This window comes from Podarcis filfolensis (genome assembly GCF_964270895.1).
Source record: "Podarcis filfolensis genome assembly, chromosome: 11".
In the NCBI taxonomy this organism is placed as follows: Eukaryota; Metazoa; Chordata; class Lepidosauria; order Squamata; family Lacertidae; genus Podarcis; species Podarcis filfolensis.
Genome location: NC_139613.1, coordinates 40428413 through 40442587, shown reverse-complemented (window position 1 = coordinate 40442587; position 14175 = coordinate 40428413). Strand labels below are relative to the sequence as shown.

At 44.8% G+C, this 14175-nt stretch overlaps 1 protein-coding gene across 2 annotated transcripts in view; it reads left to right on the top strand.

Moving 5' to 3' along the window:
• Positions 1-8819: 8819 nt before the first annotated feature.
• The window catches only part of EFNA5 (ephrin A5), a 214962-nt gene continuing 209606 nt past the window's right edge, over positions 8820-14175 (top strand). Inside the window, exon 1 of one of the 2 annotated variants that reach the window (XM_083577155.1) lies at positions 8820-13476. In XM_083577155.1, the coding sequence (XP_083433281.1) occupies positions 13352-13476 (125 nt within the window). In that variant the 5' untranslated portion in view covers positions 8820-13351. The remainder of the gene's footprint in view (positions 13477-14175) is intronic. The other variant, XM_083577154.1, reaches the window with a different exon arrangement.

Sequence of the window (14175 nt, the reverse complement as noted above, 5' to 3'; positions counted from 1 at the left end):
TTTCACCTAGAAAAATACTGTATTTAGATGAAAGGACCAGATATGAACTCTTATTCTCTCACTAGGATTCTTGTTGGTGAAGCCAAGAAATTTGACAGACTAGTACAAACGTTTACCGTAAATTATTTTTACACGGTCATATTCCTATACAGTGTAACAGTCCGTGGGCCATTAACTTCTGCCTGTTTTAACTTCTGTTAGATATACTGCCCTTTTGCAGAGAGAGAGGATCCCAGTGTAAGGCAGACCAGAACAGGATTTCTAGCATCACTTCTGTGATCCTGTGGGACCAGATATGGAGCACAGGTGTTCAAATCTGCATAGAATTCAGCATCAGGAATCCGGTGGGTTAATTCATATTGGATTATGGATGCGTCAATTCCTATGGCTGTCTAGCAATTACTTTTGAGTGGAAGCATATATTCAGTAATGAAGACAAGCGATATTATTGGGTACATTGTACTAGTGAAAGAGATACACATAACAGATGTGGGGAAAAATTAATGTTATTCGCAGATAAATACGATAATAAGATTCAAAGTTATGTAATCACAAGACATACTGATGTGGTGAATGCAGTCACTGTTGTAATGCTGAAATTAGGATGAATCTGTCCTGACCCAAACATTTGATTTAATCAGTTTTCACCCTTAAACATGAGAGTAGAGAGATATAAATCTGAAAGCAGGCTCCTAAGACTGTGCGTGGAAATAGGACACTACTTTGGTATGTTTTATATGCCAGCATTTTTTTAAAAAATGAATAACTCATTAATATCTCCGATTATAGTTATTCCTCAGTGGCCTTAAAGATGTGCATACATTATGTTGACGAGCATGCATTCTTTTCCTTGATGCAAAGACATTGGATTAAAGGTCACTGTCTACCTTAAAATGTCAAAGTACAGCAGTGCAATTGCAAGTTACTTCTGCATTTGAAAATGTCTTGAAGTGCTTAGAATACATCAGACTGGCTCCCAGAACATTACAGTGCTTCTTTACAGGGCTGCAGTACCTACGTCTCATTGAGTGTAATGGCTCAAGAGGAAATCCCTGGTTCAAATTACACTTCTGCCATAAATTCAATAGGTGGTCCTTGGTCAAAATTATACATTATATTCCTTGCGTGGCAATGACGTAAGCAGCAGCCTGACTCCTCCTTGTCCTCTTTAGTGGAGTAGGGGAGCTGAAAATAATGCCAATATATTCCACATCCGGCAACCAATGTGCCCCTTTGGTTTCAGATAGTACATGGGTAGAAGAGTTCAAAAATCCCAGGACACAAATTTTCTTGGCACCTCTTCTGGCTATGGTGGCTCATTTATCCAAAGTAATGTATCTAGCATTAACTCTGGCAATGTAGACTCAATTCTGACCAAACTAAGCCTCCTAGAGCACAATACCCCTCAGGAGGCTTAGTTTGCTCAGAATTGAGTCTACATTGCCAGAGTTAACACTAAATACATTACTTCAGGTAAATAAGCCACCATAACTGCTACAGGGCCATGGAAATTTGTGTCCCGGGCTTTTTAGACTCGTCTACCCATGTACTATCTGCAACCAAAGGGGCGCATTGGTTGCCAGATGTGGATTTCCCCCCAAGCTCTCCTACCCCACTCCATCATACATAAAGGGATGCTACCACATTGCCAGATTCCGTTTTATTTATTTGAAATATTTATATACCACCTATTTTGAAAACGTCTCAAGCTGCTTCACAATAAAACACAATTGGAGTGGAAAAAATAAACTGAGCAGCATTAACCATCAGTTCAAAACTGCATCACCATTCGCACACGGCTTCTTTCATTGGGGGGGTACTTTAAAGAGTGCACACCACCAATTGTGGTAGGCAGGGTGTCACAGGGAGGGCAGCATTGCTCATTTCCTTTCCCATTGCTTCTGGTTTCCAAAAGGGAGAGGGCCTAGGCACAAGGAACTCAGTGCAGGTGCAGAGATAGGAGGGTTCAGTTGGCTTTGCCGCTGCACATGGACCGCACTGTGTTCCCCACTGGGGAGTTGGGAAGGCAGGTAAGCAATGCTGACCCATCTGCATTGCCATGCTCGCTGACCACTACTGGACACCACAACAGAATTGTTTACAAGAGCTGAGCTGTAGGGGGCTGCAGCACAAACAGGACGGCCTCCGTAGACCTTAGTGCAGGGGTCAGCAAACTTTTTCAGCATGGGGCTGGTCCACTGTCCCTCAGACCTTGTGGGAGGCCAGACTATATTGGGGGGGGGGTGAACGAATTCCTATGCCCCACAAATAACCCAGAGATGCATTCTAAATAAAAGCACACATTCTACTCATGTAAAAACACCAGGCAGGACCCACAAATAACCCAGAGATGCATTTTAAATAAAAGGACACGTTCTACTCATGTAAAAACATGCTGATTTCTGAACCGTCTGCAGGCCGGATTTAGAAGGTGATTGGGCCAGATCCGGCCCCTGGGCCTTAGTTTGCCTATCCATGCCTTAGTGACTGGGTAGATCTGGCATTCTCTCAGATTGTTTGGTCCCAGGTTGTTTAGGGCTAATGCTTTAAACGTGGCCCAGTAGAAATTTGGCAGCTCATGCTGCGGTGTTATACATTTATCCAATAGTCAGGAGCTCCATTCAGTAACCTAGCTATAGGATTTTGAACCTCTTGCAGCATTCAGACACATTACAGCAATTGATTCCTGAAGTTACCACTGCCTGGGTCACTGTGGCAGAGCTATCCCTACCCATATCTCCAGAATCAGCCCATGAAATGGAATAGGGTCAGGGAAACTCTCAAAACAGGAGGATATCATGTCACACATTTTGCCTCGCTAAACGTTAGATTGAAATGGCATGGGTTGTTGTTGTTTTTTCATCAGTGGCCTTGCATAATGTATTCTTTCATCTTTATAGGATTTCTTACCTGCCCTTTAACATAAGATTCCTGGGCGGGACACAACAATAGAACATACCATGATAAAAACAAACAAAAGCATCACAATTATAAAACACTTGGCAGCATTTGAAATAAAATAGAACAATATAAATTGAGCAAAAGAGGTGGGTCTCGCCATTATACTCTGCAATAGGAAAATAATTATCCTGGCTTAATTTACATACAAACAAACATTCAAAGGGTTTTACAGATTATGTGAAATGCTTTGAATGCTCAGAAAACAATATTGTTGTCATTGTGTATAAATTTACATGCATTTTCCAAGCAGGAGGCGTTGTGGTTGCAAGAGATGTCTGACCTCAGTTTTTCAGAAAATCATCAGAGTCGGGGCAGAATAATTACAGTGAATGTGTGTACTCAATATTTTTTTTTTTTAATTTCTTGTTTCCTCAGTGTGGTGTATATGAGAAATGCACTTAATACTATTTCCTTGTTGATGACCTCACCGGTGCATTAGCTGAAGTGCATAGAGCTTAATATAATTGTTTCTATCCCCCTATAGGCTAACTACATAATCACCAAGGGCTAGGTCACATCAATAGAGCCTTATGAGATAAGAGACAAAACCACATTTGAGCACTTTGGTTTTGGAGAGTATCTCTGAATAAAATTAAATACAATATTTAAACACCATGGATGAAGATGAATTGCTTTTAGCATTGAGACAAAGAATGAAATGCAATAAGAAATAGTAAAAAAACCCCAAAACACACAAATTAACATGTAGTCAGTCTCTCTCTCTCTCTCTCTCTCACTCACACACACACACACACACACACACACAGCTCAGTATTTGGTATGTAATACTGTGGAATACTCTCCTAAAGTCAATGGAATATTTATTATTTGAGGCACAAGAAGATTGTTTCTGTTGGTAAATGTACAACAGTCAAGCCCAGGGAAGGGGGGGGACCAGATTTATGCTATGCATATAAGGCAAAACAATGTTACGAAAGGCAAAGGGAAACAGATAAATGTATCAGATAAATGTCTATTGGTAAAATTGTAACTATGAACTGTAGCTTAATATGCAGCAGATAAAAATTGTAATGTTCAATGTATACATAGAAAGTGTTAATGCAATTATTTTTATCCCACTGCTCTAGTTCTCGTTCTTAAAAATGGAGGCAAACAATATTGTGGAAAGGATTGCTCTCCTTTCCTTTTATCAGAACAAGTGCTAATATTTGCACAGTAGATAACACCAGTTGTTTCTTGAAACAAAAGCCTTTATACTGCAATAGGAGCTGGAAGCTTAGGAAATGTCCTGTACCGTGTGGTTATTTGCTACTGACTGCTTCATCCAGATCTCATTCTGATGATGGATTTTGCAAAGGTACTTGTAAAGAAAAACACTCAGCTTTATAAAAGTTACTGCTTTTACTCCTTTAGATGACTGCCTTGTGATTTAATTAACCTTCTGTTTTGTCAGTCATTAGGCAGCTTTTGACTGTTGTGCTCTAATGTTCTGAGAAGCCTCACAATGTTCATGCATCTCAGAATTACTCTTTCTGATTCAGCACTTCCGTTCTACAAGCTCTGGTGACTGTTTCACTTTGAAATGATGTGTGAAGATCTACTAAAGCACCTCTTTCAAAATCCAAATGAAGAAGATAGAAAGGGATATTTGCTTCTGCTTGGGTGTCCCTACATGCTTCCATGCAGACTGGATAAACCAATTATGTTGCTCCACCACCAATGAAACTCACGGAGAGAACTTCAAATCTGCAGATATTCTGCCTCCGTTGAAAAATAACTTTTGGCATGGTGGCACAACCAGCTCTCTTTCTTCCTCTGACTGCTTTCTTGAGTTTCAGTGGCAACACAGTGTCTGGCAAAATTGAGGCCTATGTATAGTTAGACTAAGAATCGGGAACCTGCGGCTCTTCAGATATTGTTGGACTTCACCTATCACTGTCTCCAACCTATGTAGGGATAATGAGAGCTCTAGCCCCTAACAAGTCCTACATCTCTGAGTCAGAAATGCTGAGCATGAATCAGGACAATATAGTAAACTGAGGTTTGGTGAACTGCAGAGGTGTGGGTAGGAAAATGTGTTATTGGTGTATATTAAGCTTTATTTCCTTATGGATGAGTTATTATACTGTATATTATTATACAGTTATACCTCGGGTTACAGACGCTTCAGGCTGCGTTTTTTCGGGTTACAGACACGCCAAAACCCGGAAGTACCGGAACGGGTTACTTCTGGGTTTCGGCACTCGCGCATGTGCAAAAACACTAAATCGTGCTTTGCACATGTGTAGAAGCACAGAATTGCGTGCACAGAGGGTTGCGAATGTGCCTCCCACACGGATCACATTTGCAACCCGAGCGTCCACTGTACTAATGCCTTTGGGAACCTCTAGGTAAAGGTAAAGGGGACCCCTGACCATTAGGTTCAGTCGTGGCCGACTCTGGGGTTGTGGTGCTCATCTCACTTTATTGGCCAAGGGAGCCGGCGTGCAGCTTCCGGGTCAGGTGGCCAGCATGACTAAGCCGCTTCTGGCGAACCAGAGCAGCGCATGGAAATGCCGTTTACCTTCCCGCCAGAGTGGTACCTATTTATCTACTTGCACTTTGACATGCTTTTGAACTGCTAGGTTGGCGGGATCAGGGACCGAGCAACGGGAGCTCACCCCATCGCAGGGATCTGAACCACCAACCTTCTGATCGGCAAGTCCTAGGCTCTGTGGTTTAACCCACAGTGCCACCCGTGTCCTGGGAACCTCTAGCCCCCCACTAAAATTCACAATAACGTGGTCTGCCAAATAAATGTGATGAGGTGGCAAGCCTTCTAGGCTTGGCAACATGCATGCATGGCTTGAAACTGGGCTCATGTCGTGTGTCCAACAAGAAGTTAATCTTGAAGCTTATTTATAAGTGTCAGCTAACAATGCACACCCATGTTGTCAACATCCAGGAAACTTAGCCCTCTGACCAGGCCAAGTGGTTCTTCCATTGACCAGAATTTTTAAAGATGCCAGGAGACCAGGAAACACTAGAAGACAGCAGCTGTACCAAGCGATGCCTTCTGGAGGTTCCCTTGGAAATGGATTTATGATTTATATATTACACATGTCTCAGCTGTAGTAGCGGTGGCAGACTGCCGTTGTTGCATGTCAAGAAGAAAAAGATATAACGTTATTAAGAGGCAATAGCTAGAGGCAAGGAGGTATCACACAGCTTCAGTCACATACTGGTTCACAAGATAGCTTGGTTAAGAGCAATGCTGAAGTCATTTTGCTGCACATCATAGTTGTTCAGATGACCAGTTGTGTGATCCCTGGACCTTAGTGTCCAATTACCATGCTTTTCCTCCCAGGTACACACCGAGGAGCTACAGGCAGACTCTGTTCTCTTGTCTATGTCCTTAATTCCTCCTCCTAAAGTTCAAATTGACTCAGACTGAATTCTAGGGACACAAGATCTTCAGAAGCCAATCTCCTCCAGCCTTTCATTTCCATATAGGACTACATTGCGCAAAAAAAAAGGTAATTAATGAAATAAAAACTTTTGACTCACTAATATTTGCAGTCTGCAATCCGCCCACGAGTACGCTACAAAGAAAGCTCTTGTAATGTTTAGCCCAAAGCGTTTTTCCTAAATACTTTTAAACATGTTTTGTTCTTTAATTACAAGCTATAAGTACAATGTATTAAAAATAAAAGGAGGGAGGATTTATAACTATTAACCATGCCATGTAACAATTAACTTTCAAACCTTGGCTCTCAAGGCCTTCTTTAGCAACAGCTTTAGGGACTCAAAACAGGTTTTCAGACGCTGGCTGTCCCCATATCTTTAAGGCCATAAAAACAGCCATTTCAATGTATATAGAGCTATCAAAATCAATAATCATAAACAGCTGTTTAAAAGAAACCTTCATTAATGTTTTTCAACAAAGCTTTAAAACATTTATTTTGAACCAAATTATCCGTTAAAATCTGAAAAGTAAAAAAAACTAAGCTTCTGATGCTATATTTTAAAATGAATGGTAGCATTAAATATAAAATGTTAAGTAAAATCTGAAAAGTAAAAAAACCTAAGCTTCTGATGCTATATTTTAAAATGAATGGTAGCATTAAATATAAAATGTTAAGATGATGGGCACGATGCATCTAACATACACAAACCACTGTCAAAAAAATATTATGGACTGAGATAAAAAAGTGGATCACTATATAAAAACTTGCAGACTTTTGTAGGCATGTAAGCATTAAAAATGTGCACTGGCCCTTCATGAAACTACACCTATATTTTATTGTGCTTTAAAATATTCCATTAACAGTTTATTCATTTTGTTTATAAAAAATTTTTTATATACTGCTAAAGCATTTACAACAGCTCAAAAGAATGTAAATACCCACAATCTCAAAGGAATAATTGTTAGACTTTCTGTATTGGTTCTTCCTAAGTATAGCTAAAAGTTTGGGTTTGCCTCCAAGTAATATGACTTAATGGCAGTGGTACTTACGGTGCTTTTAAGTAGGTTGAAGTCAAACCAAAGGACAAAAGTCACATGGTCCTCTAAGGTCCTTGGTGAAAAGAACCCAGAAAAGAACCTCTCTCTCGCCCACCGAGTGTTGCCATATTATGTAGCAAAAAGAGGTTAGAAAACTTTGTCGCAATATTCAGCTTCTTGGAGTGGAAAGGAATGGCTAAACCACACCTTTTTTTTTTATGTGGATTACGCAGAGTAGTAGAAAAGCAAAGGCACTAGGAACAGTGTGGAAGGGAAGTCATATGGTATATGTATACATGCTGTATTTGGTACGAAGTTGTAAGTGGGACAGGGGGAGGGGAGGGGGGTTAAATATGTTCCTGTTTTTGAAAATGCTAATAATAATAATAATAATAAATAATAATAATAATAATAATAATAATAATAATAATAGGAATGACTAATGGCCCAGTCAGTGCACAAAAAATGATCAAACTGATTTTGGAAAGAGAATATTCCCCCCACCCATTCTTAAAGCTTATGTATGTCTGTTTTTGGAAGTTTCCATCAAGAGAGATGCACTTCGCAGTTCTTTAAGAGTTGAAATCAATTCTACGTTTACTTTTTTTAGACATGTTGGTACATGGCAAGTCTGGGGTATGCACTAACACGAAACAGGAACTTTCCAGCTTTTGGCTCAGTGAATTTCTGGGTAATAGTAATCTTTTGTCTCAAAACATGTCAGGACATCCACAGGACACATGTGGAATTCTCTCTAAATGTCAATTCGCAGTGACTGCTACATAAAAAAAGATCTATGAATCAGTTCTCATCCTGACATTTGTTAATTGAAATAGTCCTTAAAACTGGCCTTTTGGAAGCTGGCTCAGTGGCTTAGGTCATGTAGTTTTGCTTACTTTTGTTTGGTAAAGACCAATAACTCAGGGTAAAACACAAACTACGCATCCCTGTGAGGCACACAGCAAAAGTCTGGTCTCTGGCATTTCTAGTAAAAAGGAACTCAATTAACAGGACTGAAAACTTCCCATGCCTGAGATCCTGCAAAAACCTTTGCCAGTCGGTGTAGATTATGGGGGCTAAATGAACCAGTGGTCTGACTCACTATAAGGTATCACTTGTATTTATTATTCAGAATTTATATTGGCTATATGTAACATGCATTCTATTATCCATTAACAAGCCAAAGGTGATGCATTCCAGACTTAAAGGTATTCTCAGTGTCATTCCTGAAATTCCCTGGCAATAACCAGTCTCAAGCTTCTTCTTCTTTTTAATGCTTTATACAGAATCAGAACATTTGTTAACATTCCCTGATGATGATGATGATAATAAGCATTTTGGGGAAATACTTATGACTATTGGTTTATATTTGTTTGCATAGTTCAAATTACATAATGGATGTGAATCCTGAAAATTTTAAAAGATCATGGATCTTTTGATTCCATTAATTACAGACCAAGGTCAGAGGTGTTTATTGGCACGCACAAATAGTCTATAACTTTGACATCAATAATTGTTTAATGTCACCAAGGGAGGAGACACCCAACTCTACAATTCTATGATCAGATGAGTTGACATTGGATTGGATGTTTTAGTCAATACACCCACATGAATTGCTTTTGTTATGACATTTGCTAATCCAATAGTCCCGTTAATAACTATCGACTTTTTCTTAAAAAAATGAAAGAAGTCAAGCTTACTTGATCCATAGTTATTCTGTCTGTACCGTACCTGTACATTATTCAGTGACAAGTGTAAAATAGACCCGGGACACTTTTCTTGCAGTCCGTTTTCTCACTTTAAAACCTGTTAGTGAAAACTGAAACATTACTTTATTATTTGTTTGATCATTTTATATATGCAGGGCATGTGTTTGTATGTAATGAAAGAACAGCAAGAACAAGCAACAATGACAGAATATTACACCAGAGTCACACTCCCCCTGCTTTAAATCCAGAATGATTACAAGAACTTTGAGCCCTCCCCCGAAATACTTTTAACAGTATTTTTGCCCCATGGCACATGCATTCAAAACTTGGATTCAATCCCATTGATGAAAAAAAGCAAAACACTTCTTAACATGCAACTTGTGCACTATCAACTATTGTCTTTGTAGCTAAGTTCTGCAGTTGTAGTGTTTGGATATACAGTTTGGCCTTGGACTGCCTTCAATCTGTTTAAAACAGGCAGTGTCTGTTATATAATGTTGAAAGTGGTTGTTGGGGTGCAACTGTGAAGGTTAACTGTTGTGTTCTTATGAGAAAAGGCGCAGTGGGCACAGGACATTATTGTGGCTACCTTTTAGGAGGTACTCCTAAAAGGGAAATGATCATTGCCAGTAATATTTTGGAACTAATAATGCAACCTATTTTGACACTTAGTTCCCATCTCCCTCCTAACTGCTGACACCACAGCATGCAACTATCGTGATAGCAATAGAGATGTTTCCACAGACAGACATCTATGTAGTGCTTATACCTAATTCAAAAAAGTTTTCTTAACGATAGGGAAACATAAATTTCTTCTTTATTTTTTCCAGGAGCAATTAAGGGCAAACACAAAATGCATAGACATGGTGGTCCTGGGATATTTTTTGTTTGCACCGTTTGAGGGTGAGTGGGTGAAGCAGGAATGAGAAGAATTTTTGGGATTCCCAGCCCGAGCCTTCAGACAGATTTAAACGGAAGTGATTTTTGTGAGCGTCGCGAAAATTCCTGTAGGTTTGAATTAAGAAATGCCCAGCAGGAAAAAGTGCGGCCTTAAAATCTGCCACTAGAGGGAGTCTGGGCACTTTCAAACGACTGAAAAGCCCAGAGAAAGCAGAGTAGGGAGCCAAGCGGATGAAAGACGAGAGAGTATGATGCTTGGTTTTTTTTTTTCTTTTTTGTTCATCTGCTGAAGAAACCACAGCAGATACAGCCACATCATGCTTGGAAAACATTTCGCCTCAAATTAAAAGCCAGCCGTTTCAAAGGAAGGCAACCTCAACCTCAAAGATTCCGGACACCAGAATGTGCGTCTCTCTTCCAAAGTCTCTCTTCCCTCCCCCCCTACTTTTTCAGTTTTAGGAGGATGAAAGGTTAATTCAAAGGGGGCTCAGTGGCGCGCCTTCCTCGGAACTACCTGTTCATGGATTGTTGAAAATCGCCACTGGCGATCACCCCTCAAATGGACATCAGCAGGGTGTGGTTTGGTGCGAAGGCTGATTCGTGTGTAAACAGCCCTTTCGTTTGCCTTCTGGAGGAAGGTCACCTGGGCTAGTTTCCCGGTAGCGCAGCGTAAGCAGGGCAGCTGCTGGCGGAGGGCGAGGCGAATGCCCTTTTAAGAATGAAAAATAGCTCCAGAAGGATCCCTGGCTTCTACTTCTCTCGATGCAAATAAATGTGAGAGGGGGAAAGAGGTTTTCAGGTGAATCCCTTTGCCGCATTCAGCTAAATACTTAGCAGAGAGGTCTCTCCGGCTGCGTGGATCTTGCTTTCAATTGCGCTACCCAAGCAGGGCAACCCCATCTCTCGCTTATAAGCCCCTTAAATAAACTAATTTAAAGCCGCACCGCCGACCCGTCATTCAGCGGCGCAGAAAAGCATTGGTGGGGGGAAAAAAAGAGAAGATTAAAAGCGGAACAAAGCAGCTCCGAAGTCTGTTTTCCAGACTGCTAAACTTTCAAAATGTTGATTATACACCGTGTGCGAGATTAGACTTGCAGCCTGTGGCTAGATCCCCCCTGATCTCGCAACCATCCACCCTCCCTCCAGCAGCTGATGCCGCAACCCCGTCCACTGGAACTGGGGAGGCGCCTTTCGTAACCACTCGCTCCCCCGATCTCGCAGGCAAGGAAAAGATCTCTCTCCCCCAGCACGATCCTGCGCCGTCTCCCGCGCGGAAACGGTTACCTGCGGCACCGAGGGAACCACTCCTTGTAATTCAATTAGTCAGGTTTTGCAGAAGGCGGGGCTTGCGCGGGGTGTCGTCTCTTTGGAACGCGGGGGCGGGGCGCCGGGGAGAGGCCACGCCCCTTTCCGAGGCACGGAACCCAATCGCATTGGAGAGAACGCCGGGGAAGAAGGCATCTGTAAGCAAACAGCAGCCTGGGCCGTGACTGGCTGCTCCGGCTCACTCCCCCCCCCCCGCCAACCTCGCAAGTAAACTGCAAAAAAAATCCCACATGATCGAGCAGCAGCAGCGCCTTTGCTCCCAGCTAGCCGACTGCGCCTCTTCCGTGCGCGCGCGGGCGCGCACCCCCGCACCTCCACCAACGGAGGCTCTCTCTCTCTCCAGATTCGTCTCCTGACACCCAGACGCATGTGGATGTGTATATATATCTCTCTCCGGACACATCCCGTGTAGGCATCGATGCAGCTGTCTGTTGCGCGCAGGCACCGCCAGCCCCGCCGGCCGCCTCGCTTTGCCTAGGCTGCCGCCGCCGGATTTACACGCGAGGAAGAAGCCGGTCGTTGCAAAAAAAAGAAAGGGGGCGTGACTATTTAAATATGTTTCCCCCCCTCGTAAATTCTCTCTCTCTCCCCCCCTCCTCCTCCTCCTCTCTGGCAGTCTGTTGACTTCTGCTTCTCCAATCCTCGTTGCGTTTTCCGATCCCTGCTGCTTCTGCGTTCGAGTTCTGCTTCCTTCGCTCGCCGGAGTCGCGAGAGAGACATTTGCCCGCTTCTCTTGGCGCTGCTGCTGCTGCAGACGGTTGAGAGCAGCTGCCTGCTGCCGGGCCAGACCCCGAAGGTGCCTCCCGCCCGAATGTAGTCGTCGGCGAGGGCGGCTTCTTCCTTCTCTTCCCGCCTCCTCTCCTCTTTTGCAAAGTTGACGTTCGAGGGGCGACTTGGACCTTGCCCGGCTCCCCGAGACACTTGGCGAAGCTGAAAGGGAGCGAGACCGCTGCCGCCTCGCCTGGAGGGCTGGGGAGAGGTCTCGGGCAGCAGCAGCAGCAGCTCCTGCCTTCCGACAGACGAGGCGCCTGCACCGCGAAGCAACAGCGGCGGAGTTGGCGAGGGGCGCGCGCGCTCTCTTCCCTTCTCCCTCAGCCGCCCCCTCCTCCCTTCCAGCCCAGCGAGGGAAGCCGCTCCTGAGGCGATTCGGCGCTGACCTATCCTGAGGATTAGCCAACTCCTGCGCGGCATTCCGCCCCCTCCGCCCCCCACTCCGGTCTGGGTCTTGTGGATTCCTCTCGCTTGTTCGTCGTCCGTCACCCAGGAAGAGGGGGGGAAAAGAGCCGGGAAGGCGAGCGAGGCGCCTCAACTCCCCAACTCCAGCGAGGGAGAGGCGCCTCAGAAGTGGACTTCTCCTCACTCCTCTTCATTCTCTCTCTCTCCCCCCCCCCGCCGCCCCGCTTCCTCCGAGGATTTCCTGCCCGCTTCTCCTCAGCCGGCCTCGGAGCGATCCCTTCAGAGCCCCTCGCGCCAAAAGGCGGGAAGAAGGAGGAGGAGAAGAAAGGCGCCTCAGAGAGAGAGGAGAGAGGGAAAGAAGCGCGAGGGCGGGCGAAAGGAAACCCCTCCGGCCAAAGGAGGCTTGGCCCGCGGGGCCGCCCATCGTGGGCGCTGGACGGAGGCCGGGCCGGTGCATGTCTCGCCCTGGGCTCGCCACAGGACTCGCCGCCTTGAAGGAGCTCCTGCCGCCGCCTCAGCCTCCGTCTGCTGCTGCTGCTGCTGCCCAGCTCCCCCGGCCGGGGCGCGCAGACTCCCTGAGGATCCTTCCGCGGCGCAGGCTTTTCCCCCCGCGGGGGAATCTCCTGGCGGCCCCTCGCCCTTCTCTTTGTGTGTGTGTGTTTTTGGTGTCTTGTGACTCCGGTGTGGCTTTGTCTCCTTCCTCCCTCGTTCTCTCCTCCTTGTCGCCGTCTGTCTTTTGAGAGAGGAGCGCCTTGTCTGTCTCTCCCCACCCCCCGATTCCCCCCTTGTGCTGCTGCTGCCGCCGTGTCTGTGTGTGTCTCGTTGGCCGGGAGTGATGTTGCACGTGGAGATGTTGACGCTGCTCTTTCTGGTGCTCTGGATGTGCGTCTTCTGCCAGGATCCCAGCTCTAAGACGGTGGCCGACCGCTACGCCGTCTACTGGAACAGCACCAACCCCAGGTAAGGAGGGCGAAGGCGGCTCTCAGGCCGAGCCCCCGCCGATGCTTCTCAGGGATGCCGGGCTACCCGGGGCAGCGGCAGCTCGAGGATCGGATGTAGGAAGGGAAGGAGATGAAGGGCTGCCATCTCCCTTGGAAGCACCGGCCGCTGGGCATCCTCCAGCGGGGGAAACCCTTGCTTGGAAGAAGGGGACAAACTTTTCCTCCCTGCTCTGTAGTTTCGGAGGCATCGCCCTGCGCCTTGTTATTTCTGGGTTGCATCAGCGCAGCTGATTTCCAATCCTTGGCTGTTGATCGTTCCTAAGGAATGCACGTCTTATCTTCGGCACGCATCTCTTAACTTGTAGTGAATCACTCCTGAGAGCAAATAGGTGAACTCATACACCCAGGAAGTGTGTGCCTGTGATATATATGTGTGTGTTTCCCTTAGTACCTTGCTACCAGGTTTTTTTATGGTAGATCTTTTTTTAACAGAACAGAGAAATTCTAATCCTTTTACTCTAGCGAACTTTTTTTTTCTTGCAAGTGACTACAGGGAGAACCTCAAACTTGTTCAGCGTGTTATGACTTTTGCCAGAGTGGATCTGTTTTCGTTAGACTTAGTTTTTGTGGATTGTGGTTGCCTGTAGCCACATGTGGCACCTGTTCTGTGTCAGGGTTAGAGTCAGTAAAGGAGAAGTACTTCCCTTGCTTTCCAGCT